At 43.7% G+C, this 22,500-nt stretch overlaps 3 protein-coding genes across 9 annotated transcripts in view; 2 read left to right on the forward strand and 1 right to left on the reverse strand.

Annotated features, from left to right (window-relative positions):
• ipo11 (importin 11) overlaps window positions 1-8,679 on the forward strand; it is a 90,706-nt gene extending 82,027 nt beyond the window's left edge. Inside the window, exons 30-31 of one of the 2 annotated variants that reach the window (XM_058388657.1) lie at window positions 3,317-3,384; window positions 8,636-8,679. In XM_058388657.1, the coding sequence (XP_058244640.1) occupies window positions 3,317-3,343 (27 nt within the window). In that variant the 3' untranslated portion in view covers window positions 3,344-3,384; window positions 8,636-8,679. Of the gene's footprint in view, window positions 684-3,316; window positions 3,385-8,635 lie in introns of those variants that run through there. The other variant, XM_058388656.1, reaches the window with a different exon arrangement.
• htr1aa (5-hydroxytryptamine (serotonin) receptor 1A a) lies at window positions 4,049-5,706 on the reverse strand. The gene has a single exon (XM_058388666.1). It carries the CDS (start codon window positions 5,427-5,429, stop codon window positions 4,305-4,307), a length of 1,125 nt encoding a protein of 374 aa, XP_058244649.1. The 5' UTR covers window positions 5,430-5,706; the 3' UTR covers window positions 4,049-4,304.
• Window positions 8,680-8,881: 202 nt separating the features above from the next.
• LOC131352514 (ribonuclease inhibitor-like) overlaps window positions 8,882-22,500 on the forward strand; it is a 14,158-nt gene continuing 539 nt past the window's right edge. The window contains exons 1-10 of one of the 6 annotated variants that reach the window (XM_058388663.1): window positions 8,882-9,096; window positions 11,654-11,725; window positions 15,603-15,770; window positions 16,702-16,875; window positions 18,354-18,646; window positions 19,293-19,443; window positions 19,969-20,139; window positions 20,652-20,819; window positions 21,249-21,425; window positions 22,188-22,500. The exon at window positions 22,188-22,500 is cut by the window's right edge and continues 539 nt beyond it. In XM_058388663.1, coding sequence (XP_058244646.1) covers window positions 11,697-11,725; window positions 15,603-15,770; window positions 16,702-16,875; window positions 18,354-18,646; window positions 19,293-19,443; window positions 19,969-20,139; window positions 20,652-20,819; window positions 21,249-21,425; window positions 22,188-22,197 — 1,341 coding nt within the window. In that variant the 5' untranslated portion in view covers window positions 8,882-9,096; window positions 11,654-11,696 and the 3' untranslated portion in view covers window positions 22,198-22,500. The other 5 variants (XM_058388662.1, XM_058388661.1, XM_058388659.1 and 2 more) reach the window with 5 other exon arrangements.

Raw genomic sequence — 22,500 nt, forward strand, 5'->3', positions numbered from 1 at the left:
TCCCTGTTCCCTACTCCCTACATTCTGTTCCCTACTCCCTATTCCCTGTTCCCTACTCCCTATTCCCTGTTCCCTACTCCCTATTCCCTGTTCCCTACTCCCTACATTCTGTTCCCTACTCCCTATTCCCTGTTCCCTACTCCCTATATTCTGTTCTCTACCCCCTGTTCCCTACTCCCTACTCTCGACCCCCTCTTCCCTTCAGAGTGCTTTATTGTGAATTGGACAGTGAGTAATTTGCAGTGCATTGTGGGAGGTTCTGCTGTCAGTCTTCTGGTGAGAGAGAGTAGTGTGCTTCCAGAATAGTGCACTAGGTAGTGAATAGAGGGTAGTGGATTAGCAGTTAGCCTTATTTGTTTTTTTGCAAAGAGGAAAGTTTGAAGTTTATGAACAGAACGTTTTCTGATGTTGTGCTAGCATTTTTCCCTCTTTCCTCAGAAGTGTGATGATTACTGAAGGAGAAAACGATAAAAACCCCAAAACTTCCAGACGAGTTTTTTTAGTTTCTGATTCTGAACTTCCATAGAGCGTGAAAATCTGATCAAATGATTATTTTTTTTACACATTCTCTCTGTGAAGGTGAACAGAGTTCTGCATTAAAGTCTGAAACATGTCTCTTATTTCTCTTTAACTGAAGTGACCAGTTCTCGTTTATTTTCTATTAAAGTGAATAAAATCTTTCAGTTCTGCTTTAATATTCCTTTCTGTAAATAAATGTATTTTATTATTTCAGTGATTAAACACAGAGCGGCTGGAGGAGAAGGACAGATAACAAAATTAATTCTTTATTTTTACCAATTTCTGTTAAATTTCTAGTTAATTATCCAGCAGCGTGACCTGCATGCGTCCACAAGCCACTTTGCTGACCTGCTGACCAGCTAACCTGCTATTTCAATTTAGTTCAGTTTATTTCTATAGTGCTTTTAACACTGGACATTGTCTCAAAGCAGCCTTACAGAAATATACAAACATAGTAAATTAAATTTTGTCCCTAATGAGAAGCCTGTGGCAACGGTGGTGAGGAAAACCTCCCTGAGATAATCTGAGGATGTTCTGTGATGTTCTGCTTCGTGAGGATTTGGGTATATCAAAGCAACGCTGCCAGCTCTATGTGGACTTCGAGGACGACAACAACCTCCTAATTAATACACACACTAACATTCTACATCACACTGTAGACTGTACATAACTGCAGAAAGGACATTGTTCATGTCACACTCTCAGTGTTTATAATAATTTATAATCACACTCTCCTGTGTCACCCAAATGAGGATGGGTTTCCCCTTTTGAGTCTGGTTCCTCTCAAGTTTTCTTCCTCATACCATCTAAGGGAGTTTCTCCTTGCCACAGTCGCCTCAGGCTTGCTCACTAGGGATGATTTTGTCTAACGTCTAGGACTTTTTCGCATGTTTTTTGTTTCTTATGTTCTGTAAAGCTGCTTTGAGACAACGTTCATTGTTAAAAGAGCTATATACAGATAAAATTGAATTGAACTGAAATTGAATCATAACTAGACCTGTCCAGGGTGTACCCCTGCCTTTCACCCTATGTGCGCTGGGATAGGCTCCAGCAGACCTCCGTGACCATAGGAGTCCTAGGAATAAGTGGGTATTGGCAATGAATGAATGAATAAATCATAACTAAAAGGGAGAGCCAGAAGGTCACAGACATGAAGGCTTCCCAGGACATAAAGCGTCCAACCACTTCACAGTCAGTGACCTGAGTGACCATGTGAGGGTGGTAAGATGACAGCATCCAAACATCCCAGTCACCAAACACTCTATGACCATGAACCTTCAGATCTGCTCCTTTACATAAGAAAACTATACATTAAAAGCTCGACTAAACAAATGTGTCTTCAGCCTAGACTTAAACACTGAGACTGTGTCTGAATCCCCAACACTAATTGGAAGGCTGTTCCATAACTGTGGGGCTTTGAAAGAGAAAGCTCCGCCCCCTGGGCTAATGTATGGAATCAGTTAGTGTGTGTGTGTTGTGTATGTTGTGTGGTGTGTTGTTTGTGTAACAGCAGCATCGTGGAGGAATGTTGTATCATGTCTTTGTGTACTGCATCAGCTTCATTTGAATGAAATGACAATAAAATCATCTTGACCTGTTTTTTTGTCTGAGCTCTGGTTAAGTGTGTTGTTATGGTGTTGGTTGTGGGCGGAGCTTTAGACCCAGGCCTGAGTGTCAATGGAAGCTGGTGAGTGAATCTGAGCACTCTGTGCTGCAAGCTTCTGGTGTGTGTGTGTGTGTGTGTGTGTGTGTGTGCGCGCGTGTGCATGCAGGCATGTTTAACAGTTTTGTTGCTTTGAGTGGTTTGTGATGACTTTAATTATCTTCATAAAACACACACACTCACTCTCTCTGTGTGGGGGTGAGACAGCTGTGAATAAAAGGCCATGAGAGCAGAAGTGAGCTGAATAAATGAATGTTAATGTAATCGGAGAGTAGCAGGCGCCATGATGAGGCTGATTGTGGACAGGATTAGCGGACGGAGTGTGTGTGTGTGTGTATGTGTGTGTGTGAGAGAGATAAAACTGGTGAGACAGATTCCATCTGCACACACAGGATGAAAATAACAATAAACTTTCACACTGAATAGTGCCGGGCCGGGGGGGTGGGGATGTTCACTGTAGCTGTACATCCTGAACTGGTCAGTGCTGAACACCAGCAGAAGACCAATGGTCTGTAAAGGATCAGCTTCAGCCAGGACTGTGTGATGCAGTCACCTCACCCTCTACACAAGGGTCATCGAGCTGAACTGGTACCCACGGCCCCTCTCTGTCCTCCTTCAGCAGTCCAGTTCATCAGAGTGGACGTTCCTGGTGTCATCAGCAGCATCTGTGGGCGTGTCTCAAACCACATGCCCTGTGCACTAGAATAAAGATCATGCTGTCCAGTGACTGATTTCAGACAGGTGTCAGTAGTGTCCTCAATCCATGTCTCCTTGGAAACAGCCATCCCATAATTCATCTCATTTCATGTCCAGCCCCTCAGGTCCATGCAGTATCAGGGGACCATTAATGTTATTACACTCTTTATAAAGCATTAGAAGTGTTTGAGCCTGCACTGAACTTTTATTTATTTATTTGTTTGTTTGTTTGTTACTTTATTTCTTTTTTTCTTGTAGTGACTGCAATAATGATCAGAATGTTTTCAATGAAAATGTTCTGTAACAGAAGCTCTGACTGCAGCTGTGAGGTGTGTGTGTGTAGCCAGAGCTACACACACACAGCTGTTGGGGAACCTGATGGAGATGTTGGTGGACAGGATGGACAACATAACACATCATACACACTTTCTCTTTCAGCTGAGGAGAGAGAGAGTAAAGTTCTGAGGAGGAAGTGATGGTGGTCAGTTCCTGCTGCTGTAGTGGAGGTGAGGAGAGAACTCACTCTTATTATGAAGGTTAAATGTAGAAGAGATTGAAGCTAAGAGGGTTTTTTTTTTTAAGAAACACAGAGGTGTGATTATTAATAATCCTCTGTGAAGTTGGAGATGGAACACTTTCATCATCTCACTGCTTTTACTCTCATTTTTATTCAAATATGTTTTTATGATGAAAGACATTATTGTGACCTGAGGGTTTTAGTGTCTGAAATCAGTAAATATATCAGTAGTGTGTGTGTGTGTATATAGACATTTACAGTGGAGCAGTCCACAGTGTCTCACTAACACCTGCTTGAAGACCTGGGTCATGACACTGCTGTTCAACTGGACGTCACTGGACGCTGCTGTTCAGCCATTATTATAAAGTTGGCTCTAATTCAGGATGAATAACTGTAATCAATTATAAAGAGTTAATGATATGATGTCATACAGAATGCACTGGTCACATGACTTAAATTTCAACATTAATTCAGTATGGCTTCTGAGGTGTGTTAGAAAATCCTGCATGTTTTAAATCCTGCATCCTTCAGGAAGGTGAAGCACCCCCCCCATCCAGGCTTTCATTTAAATCATTATTCTGTTAGAGATACAGTGTTTATTTAGGTTCATTTATAAACACACACATATATCTAGGCAGTAATTTACCGCTGGGGATTTTTGCACCTGAACCCTGTGTAAAGAAAATCTGCTTACCCACAATCCCTTTCAACAATTCAAAATGACAGACAGAAAAACAAGCGTCCGAGTGTTAGTGTGTCCGAGAGTCCGAGCGTCGGAGCGTTTGAGTGTCTGAGAGTCTGAGCGTCCAAGCATTGGAGTGTCTGGGAGTCTGAGCGTCCGAGCGTTTGAGTATCCGAGAGTCTGAGCGTCCGAGCGTTTGAGTGTCCGAGAGTCCGAGCCTTGTGTCCTCACAGCCCGACACATTTACACTTGAGAATTTTCTTGAATGCATTCTGGAAGTCTTTATTGAAGTAGGCGTAGATGATGGGGTTGAGGAGGGAGTTGGAGTAGCCGAGCCAGTTGATGACGTCAGCGAGCCAGTCGGGCATGGAGCACCACGTCTTACAGAAGGGCAGCATGAGTGCCACTGTGAAGAATGGCAGCCAGCACAGGATGAAGGTACCCATGATGATGCCCAGCGTCTTGACCGCCCTCCGTTCCCGTGCCAATACTGCTTTCCTTTTCGTTTCCATGCTGCTCCCGTTCTTTCGCTCGGACGGCGAGACGCCAGAGAGCGGCAGGAAATGGCCTTTACACTTCTCCGCTCTCAGCTCCATGAACTCTGTCTTGGGTTTGGCGGTTCTGCTGGTGCTGATGGTCACTGAGATTTCATTGCGGTCGGGGATCCTAGCTGAAACCCTCCGGCGCTTCCCCACGTTTTTCCGTATGCGGAACCTGGCAGCTCTGAAAATGCGTCCATAAAGCACGAGCATGATGACCAGTGGGAGGTAGAAGGCCCCAAAGGTGGAGTAGACAGTGTATGCCGGGTCCTGGCTGATGGAGCACGCGTCAGGGTCAGAGCGGTCCTCGGGTTTCCTCCATCCCAACATGGGCGGGATGGAGATGGAGAATCCCACGATCCACGTGAGGCTGATTAACGCAGCGGCGCGTCTCGGAGTCCGTTTGTTCACATAGTCGATGGGGTCGGTGATGGTCCAGTAACGGTCCAGCGCGATGGCACACAGGTGAAGGATGGAAGAGGTGCAGCACAAAACGTCCAGAGCGATGAACAGATCACAGATCTCCTGACCCAAAGTCCACTTGTCCAGGACCTGATAGAGAGCAGCCATGGGCAGAACCAGGACCGACACCATAAGGTCCGTGACCGCTAACGAGCCGATCAAGTAATTAGCCACGTTCTGGAGAGATCGCTCCAAAGCGATGGCAGCAATGACACACGTGTTTCCCAAAACGGCAAAGAGAATGAGCGCTCCAAGCAGCAGAGCAGTGACCAGCTGAGAGCCATGAGAGGAGAGGAGATCTCCGAGTCCCTCACTGATGTTCAGGCTCTTGTTCACGTCCATCCTCTCCATGCTGCTCTCACTCGTCTGAACTCCTCTCACTCGGTGTGTGGACGCATGGCTGTGTGAGCGCTCACACACTGACGCTGCCTGCTCTCTGCTCCGGCTGTGTGTGTGTGTGTGTGTGAGAGATTTATAGGCGGTGTGTCAGGAGGAGGAGAGGAGGATTTTACACTCCAGAGTGTCGGAGCTGTACATCATCTCCATGTGGAACGGCTTCAGTCACAGAAATTATTATTATTAGAGTTTCAGCATTACCATTAACCTTCAGAATCTAATCTATTAATAAATCCAGAACTTTCACATCTGTAATATTACACTCAGGGTGTTCATATCTGTTCTACACTCACACTCTCACTCAGGACTGAACTGTTCTACACTCTCTCACACACACACACACACACTCTCACTCAGGACTGAACTGTTCTACACTCTCTCACACACACACACACACACTCTCACTCAGGACTGAACTGTATACTAACTCTCTGTCTCTCTCACACACAGATACACACACTCTCTCTTGACTGTGTGGACGCACACACACACACACACAAACACACACACACACACACAATAGGTCTCAATAATAATAATAATTATAATAATTATAATAGTGTTAATAACTGCAAATCAGATGGTCAGTCAGTCAGGGCTGTGTACTGCTGTCCACTCTGTGTTATGTTTGAGAAGTAAACACACAGCTCCAATCTTCTCGTCCAGTTCTCTGATGACCCGATGGTGTTGGGGTCACATCAACAAGAACAATGAGGTACACTATATTGCCAAAAGTATTCGCTCACCCATCCAAATAATCAGAATCAGGTGTTCCAATCACTTCCATGGCCACAGGTGTATAAAATCAAGCACCTAGGCATGCAGACTGTTTTTACAAACATTTGTGAAAGAATGGGTCGCTCTCAGGAGCTCAGTGAATTCCAGCGTGGAACTGTGATAGGATGCCACCTGTGCAACAAATCCAGTCGTGAAATTTCCTCGCTCCTAAATATTCCACAGTCAACTGTCAGCTGTATTATAAGAACGTGGAAGTGTTTGGGAACGACAGCAACTCAGCCACCAAGTGGTAGGCCACGTAAACTGACGGAGCGGGGTCAGCGGATGCTGAGGCGCATAGTGCGAAGAGGTCGCCAACTTTCTGCAGAGTCAATCGCTACAGACCTCCAAACTTCATGTGGCCTTCAGATGAGCTCAAGAACAGTGCGCAGAGAGCTTCATGGAATGGGTTTCCATGGCCGAGCAGCTGCATCCAAGCCATACATCACCAAGTGCAATGCAAAGCATCGGATGCAGTGGTGTAAAGCACGCCGCCACTGGACTCTAGAGCAGTGGAGACGCGTTCTCTGGAGGGACGAATCGCGCTTCTCCATCTGGAAATCTGATGGACGAGTCTGGGTTTGGCGGTTGCCAGGAGAACGGTACTTGTCTGACTGCATTGTGCCAAGTGTAAAGTTTGGTGGAGGGGGGATTATGGTGTGGGGTTGTTTTTCAGGAGCTGGGCTTGGCCCCTTAGTTCCAGTGAAAGGAACTCTGAATGCTTCAGCATACCAAGACATTTTGGACAATTCCATGCTCCCAACTTTGTGGGAACAGTTTGGAGCTGGCCCCTTCCTCTTCCAACATGACTGTGCACCAGTGACCAAAGCAAGGTCCATAAAGACATGGATGACAGAGTCTGGTGTGGAGGAACTTGACTGGCCTGCACAGAGTCCTGACCTCAACCCGATAGAACACCTTTGGGATGAATTAGAGCGGAGACTGAGAGCCAGACCTTCTCGTCCAACATCAGTGTGTGACCTCACAAATGCGCTTCTGGAAGAATGGTCAAAAATTCCCATAAACACACTCCTAAACCTTGTGGACAGCCTTCCCAGAAGAGTTGAAGCTGTTATAGCTGCAAAGGGTGGACCGACGTCATATTGAACCCTATGGATTAGGAATGGGATGTCACTTAAGTTCATATGAGAGTCAAGGCAGGTGAGCGAATACTTTTGGCAATATAGTGTAGCTTCTAGAGAGAAGTTGCAGCAGCTATCAGGTGGAGAGGAGTAGAGGAGTAGAACCTGTTTCTGAACCTGGACAAAAGAGGAGTGATGGTAGTGGACTTCAGGAGAGCACAGTGCATCCGGTCTCTTCCTCACTCTATACTCTCCACTGGAGATCCTCAAGAGCACCTCATTTGTTGGTGTTCACCTGGCAAAGAGAACCTCTCCTACTGCCTCCACACCAGCTTCATCTCTACTGTCTGTGAAGTCTGAGGAATCTCCCACCTCACATCCTCACCATGTTCTACAGAGAGACTGTGGAGAGCCTCCTGAGACCACTGCCGGGTCTGGACGTTTCAGCATCTCAGCAGAGGAGAATGAGGACAGCTGAGAAGATCTGCTCTGAACATGAGGGTCACGGTTCCCGTAACTTCTCCTGTGTGTCCTTGTGCACTGGTCAGTGTGGTGATGCTGCAGGCAGTAAAACACAATCCAGTGTTTATGAGAATCTGATTATTAAATATAAATCAGGACACACACAATACATACAGTGAAAATAAAGCAGATGTTATTGTGAGAAATATAGCCCTGACCTGTCGAGGCATGGACTCCACTAGATCCCTGAAGGTGTGCTGTGGGATCTGGCAAGATGTCAGCAGTAGATCCTTTAAGTCCTGTAAGTGACCTTCCATGGGCCCCATCTCTCATCTTACAGGACATAAAGATGCCTTTGATAGATACTGACCACTGCAGACCGGGAACACCCCACAAGAGCTGCAGTTTTGGAGATGCTCTGATCCAGTGGTCTAGCCATCACAATTTGGTCCTTTTGGTCAAACTCAAAGGTCAAATCCTTACACTTGTCCATTTTTCCTGCTTCTAACATCAACTTTGAGGACAAAATGTTCACTTGCTGCCTAATATATCCCACCCACTAACAGGGGCCATGATGAGGAGATACTCAGTCTTATTCACTTCACCGGTCACCTGTGGTCATAATGTTGTGTCTGACCGGTGTATATAATACATCCTAGGAAACTACAGTTAAAAAAGCATATTGAATCATGTGTTATTATGTGTGTTGTAAATGTAAAGTTGTTTAAGTGTTACAGTGTTTAATTCGACACAGTGTGAACATTATCACTTACAGAATCAGGATTTCCACAAGGTGTGTGTGTGTGTGTGTGTGTGTGTGTGTGTGTGAGTGATTTATAGGCAGTGTGTCAGGAGGAGGAATTGTATGCACAGTGGAATTGTGCTGCCATCTGCAGGTACAAACACACAAGACACAAAAGCTGAATTCTGTCTGCTTCACTTCTACAGAGTGTTTTAATCGGGACTGTTACACAATCACACAATTACACATTTGTCACACACACGTGAGACAATAAAAACAGGAACTAACTGGTTTCTGTTATATTTACAACATTAAACACAACAATAAAAGCATAAAAAAGGATGTGTTCTTTATTAGATTTATAAACGTGTTGGTAAATTACTGAAAGAGAAAAACGAAGCAGAAGCCAGAAACCGTGTGTGTGTGTGTGTGTGTGTGTGTGTGTGTGTGTGTGTGTGTGTGTCACTTTCCATTATACAAATACTCTTCCTCTTCAGTTCAGAGAAACAGAAACTGAAGTGTAAGAGCAGAGAATAGAGCAGATCAGAGGGAGATCACAGTGAGTGTTTAACTCTAACATTATAAAACACACTTATTATTTATCTCATAATCAGAATAAACACTAAGGGATAAATATTTTATTACTGTTATTTTAATTTAATATTTTAATTATTTTATAACTGTATGTTGTGGCATTTCACTGTAAACTGAGTAACTCCAGGATGTTAGAACATCCAGTCATGTTTCTTGGATTTCTTTACAAATGTATAGATATAATAAATTGTTTATCTGTGTGTGTGTGTGTGTGTGTGTGTGAAGATCTTGTTGGAATATAAACTACTGTATAAACTAAATATCCAGCAAGTCTCCAGACACACACACACGTGACACATGTCTTCATTTACATTTACATTTCTGGTATTTGGCAGACGCTCTTATCCAGAGCGACATACAAAAGTGCTTTACGTCTCTATCATTGAAAACATTCACACTGGTTCAGACTCAGGAGACCATTAGCCTAAAATTGGATGTCTGTTTTTTTAAACATATAACAATATATAAACAGGGGAAGATAAGAGCTAGTTTAAGTGCTTCAGGAAAAGGTAGGTCTTCAGACGTCGTTTGAAGACAGCTGTGCGGACATCTAGGGGAAGTTCATTCCACCGCCTCGGTGCCAGAACAGAGAAGAGTCTAGATGAATACCTACCTTTTACCCTGAGAGATGGTGGGACCAGAGGAGCAGTGCTAGTGGATCGGAGGGAGCGAGGAGCAGTACGAGGAGTAATAAGGTCTTTGAGGTAAGATGGTGCTGGTCCATTCTTGGCTTGGTAGGCAAGCATCAGTGTTTTGAATCTGATGCAGCTGCCAGAAGCCAGTGGAGGGAACACAGCAGTGGGGTGGTGTGGGAGAACTTAGGCAGGTTAAAAACAAGCCATACAGCTGCATTTTGGATCATTTGCAGTGGACGAATTGCATTCAGAGGAAGACCTGCCAGTAAAGAGTTGCAGTAGTCCAGTCTCAAAATGACCAGAGACTGAACAAGTACTTGAGCAGCCTGTGTGGATAGGAATGGTCGGATCCTTCTGATGTTGTACAGAAGAAACCGACATGAGCGTGTCACATTGGCAACATGGGAGGAAAAGGACAGTTGATTGTCCATGGTTACCCCAAGGTTGTGAACGGTGGCTGAAGGGGAGATCATAGAGTTGTTCAGAGATAATGCAAGATCCCTGTCTGGGGATGAAACACCTGGGATAACCAGCAGTATGCCTCGGGATGGGTAGAAGAAGGGAAACAATGGAACAGCATTAGCGTAGCTGCTGTTCATAATATTAGCAGTACTAGATGATAAAGTGCATTTAATCAGATGTACTGGAGCACAAGGTTATGGGATGTTAGATGTATGCCAGGATAAAGAGATAAGTCTTTAGTCTACATTTAAACTGGGAGACTGTGTCTGAGCCCCGAACACTGTCAGGAAGACTATTCCAAAGTTTAGGAGCTAAATACGAAAACACTCTACCCCCTTTTGTGGACTTTGATATTCTGGGAACTACTAGAAGTCTGGAATTTTGTGATCTTAAAGAGCGTGGTGGATTGTAATGTGTTAGAAGACTGGAGAGATAGGTGGGAGCTAAACCAATTAGAGCCTTGTACGTGAGTAGAGCTAATTTATAGTCAATTCTAAGTTTAACAGGTAGCCAGTGCAGGGATGATAATATTGGGGTTATATGATCATATTTTCTTGATCTGGTAAGAACTCTGGCAGCTGCATTCTGGACTAACTGTAGCTTGTTTATTGAAGATGCAGGACAAACACCTAGTAATGCATTACAGTAGTCCAGTCTGGAGGTCAGGAATACATGAACTAGTTTTTCTGCATCAGATACAGATAAAATGTTCCTAAGCTTGGCGATATTTCTAAGATGGAAGAAGTTTTTGTGATATTGGAAATATGATTTTTAAAGGACAAGTTGCTGTCTAATATTACACCCAGGTCTTTCACTGTAGAGCTAGTAGTAACAGTACTTCCTTCTAGGTGCAAGCTGAATTGCGAGAGCTTCTGTGTACTGGTTTTTGGACCAATAAGTAATATCTCTGTCTTATCAGAATTTAGTAATAGAAGATTATCGGTCATCCAATCTCTAATATCTTTAACACACTCAGTTAATCTAGACAGATTAGATATTTCATCTTGTTTTGATGAGATATATAACTGGGTATCATCGGCATAACAATGGAAACTAATCCCATGCCTTCTAATGATGTTACCCAGTGGAAGCATGTATACCGAGAAAAGCAGAGGTCCTAAAACTGACCCTTGTGGGACCCCGTATTTCACTGGCACTACACTGGACAGTTCTCCATTTAAATCTACAAAGTGGTATGGATCAGACCGGTAGGATCTAAACCATTTTAATGCCTGTCCCTGCATACCCGTGTGATTTTGTAAGTGATCTACGAGAATGTTATGATCTATAAATGTACATGTGACTTACCTGAGCAGGTTTTTACTGCATTTAATTGACCAGTTGTCTCACGCGTTGATTAAAGGGACATGCGGACAGTGGAATGTTTATGTTGTAGCTCAGGAAAATTCTGTTGTTTGTATGCAGCTGTGTCCTGCAGGGGGCGCTAGAACCTTCTGGATCATTCTCTATGGACAACATGACAAAGGACGGTCAGAGGTAAGAGATTTCATGAAATCCTCGCATGATGTGACAGGAGGACAGTGTGTGTGAAGGATTACAGATGATATCCTGTAGAACTGACCCTGATACTGATGGACATGAAGGACAAACCTCCAGAAATAAACACCAGTCTAAACCTCACTGTTTACAAATTTGAAAAGTAAAATAATAAAATATTTTGAGGCTCCAGTGTTCTTGTATATTACTGCTGCTGTCTCCCCAAATACCTGACTCAACACCAGGTTTAGTCTCACTGCTCATGGGTTTAGTTTTTTATGAGATAAACACACACATTCCTCAGTAAACACTCGAAGGCACGTGTGTATTTGAGTACCAAAGTTGCTCCATTTCTTCATCTACCTGATAAACTTCATCCTATTTTCCACTGGGACACCTGGACCTGCAGCGTTTACCAATAGCACAGTCCAGTCACTCGTCTCATCTGACTTTATCATGGACTTCCTGCAGGTGTAGGACAATCTTCTTCTTCTTCTTTCGTCTTTTCCCTTCAGGGGTTTCTACAGCGAATCATCTCTCTCCACCTATCCCTATCTTCTGCATCCTCAACACTTACACCCACTAGCTTCATATCCTCATTTATTACATCCATATACCTCCTCTTTGTCCTTCCTCTTTGCCTCCTGACTGGCAGCTCCATGTCCAACATTCTCCTACCAATATAGTCACTCTCCCTCCTCTGGACATGTCCAAACCATTTAACCACCTAACTTTGTCCCCCAAACGTCCAACATGAGCTGTCCCTCTGATGTACTCGTTCCTAATCCTGTCCAACCGTGTCCCTCCCAAAGAGAACCTCAACATCTTCAGCTCTGCTACCTCCAGCTCTGACTCCTGTCTCTGTCTCAGTGATACTGTCTCCAAACCATACAGCATGGTTGGTCTCACCACTGTCCTGTATCACCTTCCCCTTGATTCTCGCTGAAATTTTTCTATCACACAGAACTCCTGACACCTTTCTCCACCCATTCCAACCTGCCTGCACTCGCTTCTTTACCTCTTTCCCACACTCTCCATTACTCTGGACTGTTGACCCCAAGAACTTAAACTCCTGTCCCTTCTTCATCTCTTCACCCTGTAATCTTACTGTTCCACTTCCCTCCCTGTCATTCACACACATGTACTCAGTCTTACTACCACTGACTTTCATTCCTCTTCTCTCCAGCGCAAACCTCCACCTCTCCAGGTTTTCCTCCACCTGCTCCCTGCTCTCACTACAGATCACGATGTCATCTGCAAACATCATTGTCCAAGGAGACTCCTGTCTGACCTCCTCTGACAACTGGTCCATCACCATAGCAAACGGGAAGGGGCTCAGAGCCGATCCCTGATGCAGTCCCACCTCCACTCTGAACTCCTCTGTCTGACCTACAGCACACCTCACCACTGTCCTGCTCCTCTCATACATGTCCTGCACCACTCTGACATACTTCTCTGCTACTCCTGACTTCCTCATACAGTACCACAGCTCTTCTCTTGGCACCCTGTCATACGCTTTCTCCAAGTCTACAAACACACAGTGCAGCTCTCTCTGACCATCCCTATACTTCTCCATCAACATTCTCACAGCAAACATTGCATCTGTTGTGCTCTTTCTGGGCATGAAGCCATACTGCTGCTCACAAATTTCCACTACCTTCCTTAACCTAGCTTCCACTACTCTCTCCCATAGCTTCATTGTTTTGCTCATCAACTTTATCCCCCTATAGTTGCTGCAACTCTGCACATCACCCTTATTCTTAAAGATCGGCACTAATACACTTCTTCTCCATTCCTCAGGCATCTTCTCACTCTCTAAAACCCTGTTAAACAGACTAGTTAAAAATTCCACTGCTGCCTCTCCTAGACACTTCCAGACCTCCACCGGGATGTCATCAGGACCAACTGCCTTTCCACTTTTCATCCTCTTCAAAGCCTTCCTGACTTCATCCTTTCTAATCTTATCTACTTCCTGTTCCACAGAGTTCACCCCTTCTATTCTTTCTTCCCTCTCATTTTCCTCATTCATCAGCTCTTCAAAGTTCTCCTTCCATCTCCTCTGTACACTCTCCTCACTTGTGAGCATCTTTCCATCTCTATCCTTAATAACTCTAACTTGCTGCACATCCTTCCCATCTCGATCCCTCTGCCTAGCTAACCTGTACAAGTCCTTCTCTCCATCTCTAGTGTCTAACCTAGTGTACAACCCATCAAACGCCTTCTGCTTGGCCTTAGACACCTCCCTCTTCACTCTGTGCTGTAACTCCTTGTATTCCTGTCTATTCTCTTCAGTCCTGTCCATGTCCCACTTCTTCTTGTCTAACCTCTTCCTCTGAATACTATCCTGAACTTCCTCATTCCACCACCAAGTCTCCTTATCTTCTTTCCTCCTTCCAGATGACACACCCAGCACCTTTCTTCCTGTCTCCCTGATCACTTCTGCTGTAGTTTCCCAGTCATCTGGCAGCACTACCTGACCACCCAGAGCCTGCCTCAACTTCTGTCTAAATTCCTCACAACATTCCTCCTTTTTCAGCTTCCACCACTTGCTTTTCTTCTCCATCTCTATCTTTGACCTCTGCTTACAGACCATCAAATTCATCCTACACACCACCATCCTATGCTGTCTGGCTACACTCTCTCCCACTACCACTTTACAGTCACTAATCTCTTTCAGATTGCCTCTTCTACATAGGATGTAGTCTACCTGTGTGCTCCTACCTCCACTCTTGTAAGTCACTCTATGCTCCTCCCTCTTCTGAAAATAAGTGTTAACCACAGCCATGTCCATCCTCTTAGCAAAGTCCACTACCATCTGCCCTTCTGTTCCTTTCCTTAACTCCAAACTTGCCCATCACCTCCTCATCACCTGTGTTCCCCTCACCAACATGTCCATTAAAATCTGCTCCTATCACCACTCTCTCCCCCGTGGGAATACTCTCTATCACCTCATCTAATTCACTATAGAATCTCTCTTTCTCCTCTAACTCACAACCTACCTGTGGGGCATAACCACTAACAACATTCAACATCACCCCTTCATCCTCTAACTTCAGACTCATCACCCTGTCTGACACTCTCATCACCTCCAGAACATTCCTCACAAACTCCTCCTTCAGGACCACACCTACCCCATTTCTCTTACTATCCATCCCATAATAAAACAGCTTGAATCCTGCTCCTATACTAGGAGCCTTGCTCCCCTTCCCCCTGGTCTCCTGTACACACAGTATATCCACCTTCCTTCTCTCCATCATATCAGCCAGCTCTCTACCTTTCCCTGTCATAGTACCAACATTCAGAGTTCCTATTCTCAGTCCTACACTCTTACCTTTCCTCTTCTCTCTCTGTCTACGCACTCTCCTTCCTCCTCTACTTCTTCCACCAACAGTAGTCCAATTTCCACCAGCGCCCTGTAGGTCAATGGCGCCGATGGCGGTCGTTGTTAACCCGGGCCTCGACCGATCCGGTTTGAAATTTAGAGTACTGACGAGTCGCATGGTTAAATTTGGCAATGTTTTACACCGGATGCCCTTCCTGACACAACCCTCTCTATTTATCCGGGCTTGGGACCGGCACAGAAGTCACTGGACTGTGACCCCTATGGCTAAATTGCAGGTGAAGGACAATAACAATAATTATTAAACATTTCCATTACAGGAATAAATGCAGTGATGTTGGTCCTGATATACTGATAATCATTTGTAATTAGAATGAATATTAATGTAAGAATTATAATAATGACCTAGTAAGGTCCTGCTGTGTGAACCACATGGACGTGACACTGGGGAGATTTAGTATGAGGTTCTACAGCCGGGTTCAGACCCTGCATCCTCACATGGACTAATGTCTAATTGCATCTTCATTTCTCTCCTAGACTCCAGCTCTCTGACCTGAGAGAGGAAAGCTGTAGAGATCTGTCCTCAGTTCTCAGCTCCGTCTTCTGCAGACTGAGAGAACTGGACCTGAGTAACAATCAGGATTCAGGAGTGAAGCTGCTCTCTTCTGGACTGAAGGATCCACAATGTACACTGGAGATACTTAGGTCATATCATCACGTCTCACTGAACCTCACAGCATTCTACATTTAATTACATATTGAGAATATTTCTAAACCAGCGGCCATTTTTAGAAGACATTTCCTCCAGTGGGAGGTGTGGCACTGAAGAACATTCTCTTCATGTAATAAACATAAAGCACTTTTTAAAGCTTCTGTGCTCCAAGTACTGGTACTGTGTGTGGAGTGTTTTACTGTACACAGTAGAAACGTTAGCATCATCAGGATGATGGCTCAGTTCCTCATCATCACCTACATCACTCCAGTCCATAACCCCCCACTAATGGAAACATGTGTGAGTGGGGTTTAGTCCCAGTCACGTACGTGTTGTTTTGTATGTTCCTGTCCACCATATTTTATAATGAGTTTAGTTTTCTTCAGTTACTGGAGTGTAAACTAAACCTGAAGCAAGAAAGTAAAGTTCAGGTTAATGTTGATGTTAATGAAGCTGCTCTTCCTGTGAGCTTCATTCCTGACTCATCTTCCATATGAAAGTTAAATGCCCTGCGTAACTTCATCTGTGTCCTGATTCCATGTCTAGTCCAGGACTAGCCTCAATCAGATGCTCTGTGAACTTTCTTGACCAGCTCCTCAAAAAAAGGCAGTGTTACAGTATTTACAGCTAATTACAGCAGCTACCTCACCTGAAGACACCTAAAGGGCGAGGCATCGATTTTGGGTAGAATATAACTGGGACTGACCACTGCATACCTGAACACCTCCCAACACCTACACCTACACCTACACTTGACCATTATTCCTGCTTCTAACACCACATCTTCAGGAACTGACCAGTCACCTGCAGTCTAATAAATTCCCAGTGTCTGACTCGCCACTGTATGGAGTTGACCGGTGTGATTCACATCACCTGTCAGTGTGTTCATTTTATTGATGGTGTGTGTGTGTGTGTTTTTCCCAGTTTGTGTTGGTGTGATCTCTCAGAGGAAAGCTGTAGAGTTCTGTCTTCACTTCTCACTTCAAACTCGTCCAGTCTGAGAGAACTGGACCTGAGAGGCAGCAAACTGCAGGATTCGAAAATTAAAGAGCTCTGTGCTGGACTGAAGGATCCACACTGTAACCTGGAGACTCTCAGGTGATCTACTTGCTTTTAGAAATTCATTTTCAATCAAAGATTTTTTTCCTTCCTTCATGGTTCATGAGGTCAGGGGCCAATATTTTATTTATACTGAAAGAGTTCATGTTCTGGTTCCCAGTTCTCCCCCAGGACTGGACCGAGTGAACTGGAGCCTGTCATGGTGAAGTTTCCACAGATTTCAGAACCGAATGGTGACGCTGTGATGTGGTGTTTAAGTTAAAAGTTTTTTATGATTTGCTGGATCATCTGATCGTGGGTTTTTACCGTATCTCCTAGTGCACCTTTTGTACCTTTGTAAGCTCCTTTCCTTTGCAGTAGAACCAACACCTAGAACACAGCAGAACTCCTTTTTCAGATCTGTTGTTCTGTGGACAGGAGACAGCGGTAAGGGACGCGATCAGTACTGAGTTGTGATTTGACCAGTCAGTGACCAAATAAATAATATTTTATCTATCAAAACCTATCAATATTGATCATATAAAATAAAACTTAAATGCAAAGTTTTTTGTCCAAACAACAGCTGAGACTGGATCACTGGAGATCACATGGATCAGTCTTCCATAGGATCAGTTACTGGTGGACCTTCAGGTGGCAGTAGAGGCCTGCATTCCAGGTTCTAGCTGATGGTTGAACGCAGTTTTTTTATGGTCTGGTTCCTATAATGTTGCTCCATTTTGGATTTATCAACTTCAACTCAACTTTCAACTTTATTGTCATTCATTTTTACGTCACAAGTACGCATATGAACGAAATTACGTTTGCATTACTCGCAAGGTAGAGGAGAGGTAAAATAATTGACGAAGAGGTAGAACATGTAATGAAAATAGAAAGGGCCAATTGAATAAAAATAATAGATGAAATAAAAATAAAATATAAATAATATGAATAAGATTACAGTGCACATAACTTAGAAGTCCCAAATAAAAATACTGTACATGTGCTATGTGAATATCACCAACAAGACTAAAAATAATTTCTATACAAACATACCACTGAATGATATTTATTGCACTTATTTCCCATGTATTGAACTTTCATACTGTTATATTGTCTATACTGAGTTCAAGATTCTGATGGCCTGAATGATGGAATGAGGAATTTATTTTGTGGATTAAGTGTTTGTTCTTCACAAATGCTGAGAAGTTAAATGTCCTCAGATTAGTTTTGAAGCTATTTTTGTTTACCTGGACGTCACTGTTCTTCAGTTCCTTCACTGAGGACATATAAAGATAAAACCCTCAGAAACACAGGTCAGGAATTAGAAGTGTACCACAACACCAAGTAGATAAGATTAATCAGTTAATAACATTAACGAGGGAGATAAGATCAAAACAAACTCACTCAAAGTCCATGTGAGACACACAAACTGTTAACAAATCAAAATCACATCTCTCTCTCTCTCTCTCTCTCTCTCTCTCTCTTTGCCCCCCCCTCCCCTCCCCCCAGCTCTCTAACAGATCTCTCTCTCTCCCCAGGTTGTGTTGTTGTGATCTGACAGAGGAAAGCTGTAGAGATCTGTCGTCAGTTCTCAGCTCCATCTCCTGCAGACTGAGAGAACTAGACCTGAGTAACAATCATCTGCAGGATTTAGGAGTGAAGCTGCTCTCTGCTGGACTGCAGGATCCACACTGTACACTGGAGACACTGAGGTCATATCATCACTTCATCACTGGTGATAGACTTTTTAAAAATTGTTCTTGTTTTCCTTCAGCTGCTCCTGTCCTGTCGTCTCAGGATAGAGAGTGCACTTGGACGAGTGAGAGCACAGGTACCAGGCCTGCTAGGCCCTGCTTATTATTTAAAATAATAATCTTCTACCTATAGGTCATTTCAGGTCATTCAGACCCACACACCTTACCAAACATTCCTTCATCTTCGTGAGGCACTGTAACCGGGTCAGTGAGGTGGCGGATCTGGAGTCAGTTCTGGGGACCCTGGGTGTGAGGTTTTGGATGGGGTGGAGGTACATCATGAAAGGGAACCACAGGACCTGAGGGAAACCCACATGGACATAGAGAACACAGGAAACTCCACACAATTACCTGAGCTAGCTATCTATTCATGGGAGTCCAAGGGAGCAAAATTGCCCATGTTGTATGGTTGGGAGGGGCATACTATCTGTCAATCACCACATCACATATGAAAACGGTCAGGTGATGCGGATGTGTTATGCTGCCCTGCGATGCTACATGAGCAGCAATTCAAGTGCATGTTAGCCTTCATGCTGCCTGGTTGGTGGCTGTGAAAGGAGAGAGCTGACTGCTGGGGTAGAAAAAAACATCTATATGACTGTCAAGCTTTTACTTAGTACTTTATTACTTTGTTGTTCTTCTCCTGCCATTGTGTCTGCAGTGTGTGTGTGTGTGATGTTTACCACCATGTCTTCTACAGGTTGTGTTTGTGTGATCTGACAGAGGAAAGCTGTAGAGATCTGTCGTCAGTTCTCAGCTCCATCTCCTGCAGACTGAGAGAACTAGACCTGAGTAACAATCAGCTGCAGGATTCAGGAGTGAAGCTGCTCTCTGCTGGACTGCAGGATCCACACTGTACACTGGAGACACTGAGGTCAGATCGTTAATCATCTGCACTAACATGTTTCTGGTTGTCTTTAGTGTGCTGATGTCCAGCATGTTGTGTGTAGAACCTACAGGTTGTGGTGTGGTGCTGTTTGTCTGCTGAGGGATTATTGTAGAGGTTTTGTGACTAGACAAGGGCAAGAAAAGAAGAACAGACATCTGGATCAGATCAGTGTGGATGACTGTCTGTTTGACAGATTTGGTCCTATTAACTGACTAAATCATTCCCCTGTTGGTCTGAGGGAGCTAGAAGGCACTTTGAAGGCAGTGGACCCCATTAAAAGAAGGGTAAGGTGACATGGATAAGAGCTGGGGCCCGGTGTGTGAGGTGCAGCAGGTGGAACAAAAGTAATAAAGCACAACGTGGAATATCTGATGGTGTGTCCCATCGTGACGTTCTTTTACTGAGGTGGTTCAATATCACTTACAGTCTCAGAGGCGCTGAAGATCAGTTATAAAAGGCAGTTAATAACAGTTCTGATGTTCTGATATATAATCATTTATTTATTTCCAGGTTGTATGGTTGCTCTCTGACTGATGAAATCTGTAGAGATCTGTCCTCAGTTCTCAGCTCAAACTCCAGGCTGAGAGAGCTGGAGCTGACGGATAATAAGCTGCAGGATTCTGGAGTGAAGCTGCTCTGTGCTGGACTTCAGGATCCACACTGTAAACTGGAGATACTGAGGTCAGATCATCATGTTCTTACACAAAGTATCGATCGTGTAAATGTGTAGAGAACAGGGGACAGTTTGTCCTATATTAAAGATCATTTATACAAACTGCAGCAGATATGGAGAGCAAAGAAACATGTGGTTATGGCATGGTTGATATCTATCTTGTCCAGATACTTGATTATCTGACTTTAAAATGCTAGAAATAAGCTTTCAGAAGCGCAAGTCTGCACTGGACCAGTGTCTTGACATTCTAGCACTTTATTTCCTTTAACTGTATAATCTTGTGGTTGGACAAAAATCAGCTTAAACTGTCATCATTAAGAAATGATCGAATTGTCAGAACTCTGAGAGCTAACTTCATTACCCAGAATGCTCCCTGGCCCACAGACATGGCTATCTGACAGATAGAAATGCAGTGACTGGACACAGACATGAGGATGTCTTAGAAGGCGTTAGTGTGACGTTTCATCATTTCTTCAGTTACTTTGAGTGTAATGGGACACTGTGGATATTCCTCTCCCAGGTTGTGTTTGTGTGATCTCTCAGAGGAAAGCTGTAGAGATCTGTCCTCAGTTCTCTGCTCGTCCAGGCTGAGAGAACTGACCCTGTGGGATAATAAGCTGCAGGATTCAGGAGTGAAGCTGCTCTCTGCTGGACTGCAGAATCCACACTGTACACTGGAGATACTGGAGTAAGATCTTTATTTATTTTAATCTTAATAAAATCAGAGCAGGATATAAAAAGATATAAAAAAAACTACTATCCTAAAGGTTATAAACTACTTTATGTATATATACAGAAAATCTAGAGTTATTCTAAAAGAAATGTAAAGTAGCTTCACACACAGCAGTAATGAAGCAGTCCATGCAAGTGTGTGATGTCATCAGGAGACCAGGTGACTCCATGATAAAGTAGAAGATACAGCAGTTTGCTCATTCAGTATAAAAACTTATTTTTACAATCTTTAATTACTTTAATTAGAAGTTGTCATCACCTGTACCTGTAAAGTATTTAGTTTCCCCTCATTCTATGGTCTCACGTGTCTTACTTTCTTGTGAAGCTCTGTAATTACTAATGTTCTGACATTGATTGATAGATAGGAGTTTCTCTGTGTCTGCAGACTGACACGCTGCAGTATTACAGGTGAAGGCTGTGCTGCTCTGGCTTCAGCTCTGAGCTCGAACCCCTCATCACACCTGAGAGAACTGAACCTGGACTACAATAAACCAGGAGAATCAGGAGTGAAGCTTCTCTCTGATCTACTGCAGGATCCACACTGTACACTGGAGATGCTACAGTAAGTAATAAGTGTGTGTTTATTTATTAGTTCTGTCACATCTCTCAGTACAACTCTGGTGACTGTAAAGTGTCCTAATTTCTCAACATACCTGTCAGGGTGTTAGAGATATTAATCTCCTAGCACAGGTATAGTCTACACACCTGGTAAGGTCATGTGACTGATGATGACGTGCTCATTGTGTGGTCATGGCCCTGCTATAAATGCTAAATAAAGATCAAAACATTTGTATTAAAATTTTGTATTAAAATGAGGTGGGGGTGGGGGTGGTTGTAGTACACATGTAGTAAACATGTAGTAAACATGTAGTAAACATGTAGTGGAGATATGTTCACCGTCAGTGATTTACACAAAGATCGTTTAATACTTACTCTATTCCCTGTTTCATTCCTGAGTGTCAGAGCTTCTCACTTCCTGTATAATGAGCTGCTTTAAAAGGCTTTAGTGCTCAGGATCATACACACACCTACACACACCTACACACAGCACTAACCATAGAGTGAAGCAGGAGGAGCCGAGGAGCAGTGAAGAGAAGATGTTGTGGAGTTTACAAGGATCCTGTTCAGAAGCTTCAAGCTTTTCCTTGTGGAAGGAAGTGACCTTTTTGAGCAGAATTTGGACAGGAGCTCACGGTAGAAGGGCAGCAGATGACGATGATGAGGAAGTTGAGATGGTTAGATGAGATGAAGAAGCTGACTGTGATCATCAGTGTGTGTGTGTGTGTGTGTCTCTGATCATTCTGTCCTGCTCTCTGTCTTGCAGTATGAAATAAAGAGACACGCCTCCTGAAGAAGAACTTGAGATGAAACACTCCTGAATTTCTGCAATGAAGTTTAATTATGAAACACGACAGTGTGCATAATGTGTTCAGTCTGTTAATGTGTGTGTGTGTGTGTGTGTGTGTGTGTACAAGTGTTATACTTTTACTTTCTTTTATTGCTTTACAAAAGTCTAGAAATATAGAAGGTTTAAAATATAATTTAAAGTTATTATTTATCTTTAACATTTATCCCTAATGAGAAGCCTGAGGTGAGGGTGGTGAGGAAAAACTCTCTGAGATGATCGGAGGAAGAAA

Source organism: Hemibagrus wyckioides, linkage group LG05 (assembly GCF_019097595.1).
Source record: "Hemibagrus wyckioides isolate EC202008001 linkage group LG05, SWU_Hwy_1.0, whole genome shotgun sequence".
NCBI classification, from domain to species: Eukaryota; Metazoa; Chordata; class Actinopteri; order Siluriformes; family Bagridae; genus Hemibagrus; species Hemibagrus wyckioides.

What these genes read in the sequence shown, in the direction of transcription:
- htr1aa (XM_058388666.1), bottom strand. Translation starts at nt 5,429, where the DNA reads ATGGAGAGGATGGACGTGAACAAGAGCCTGAACATCAGTGAGGGACTC.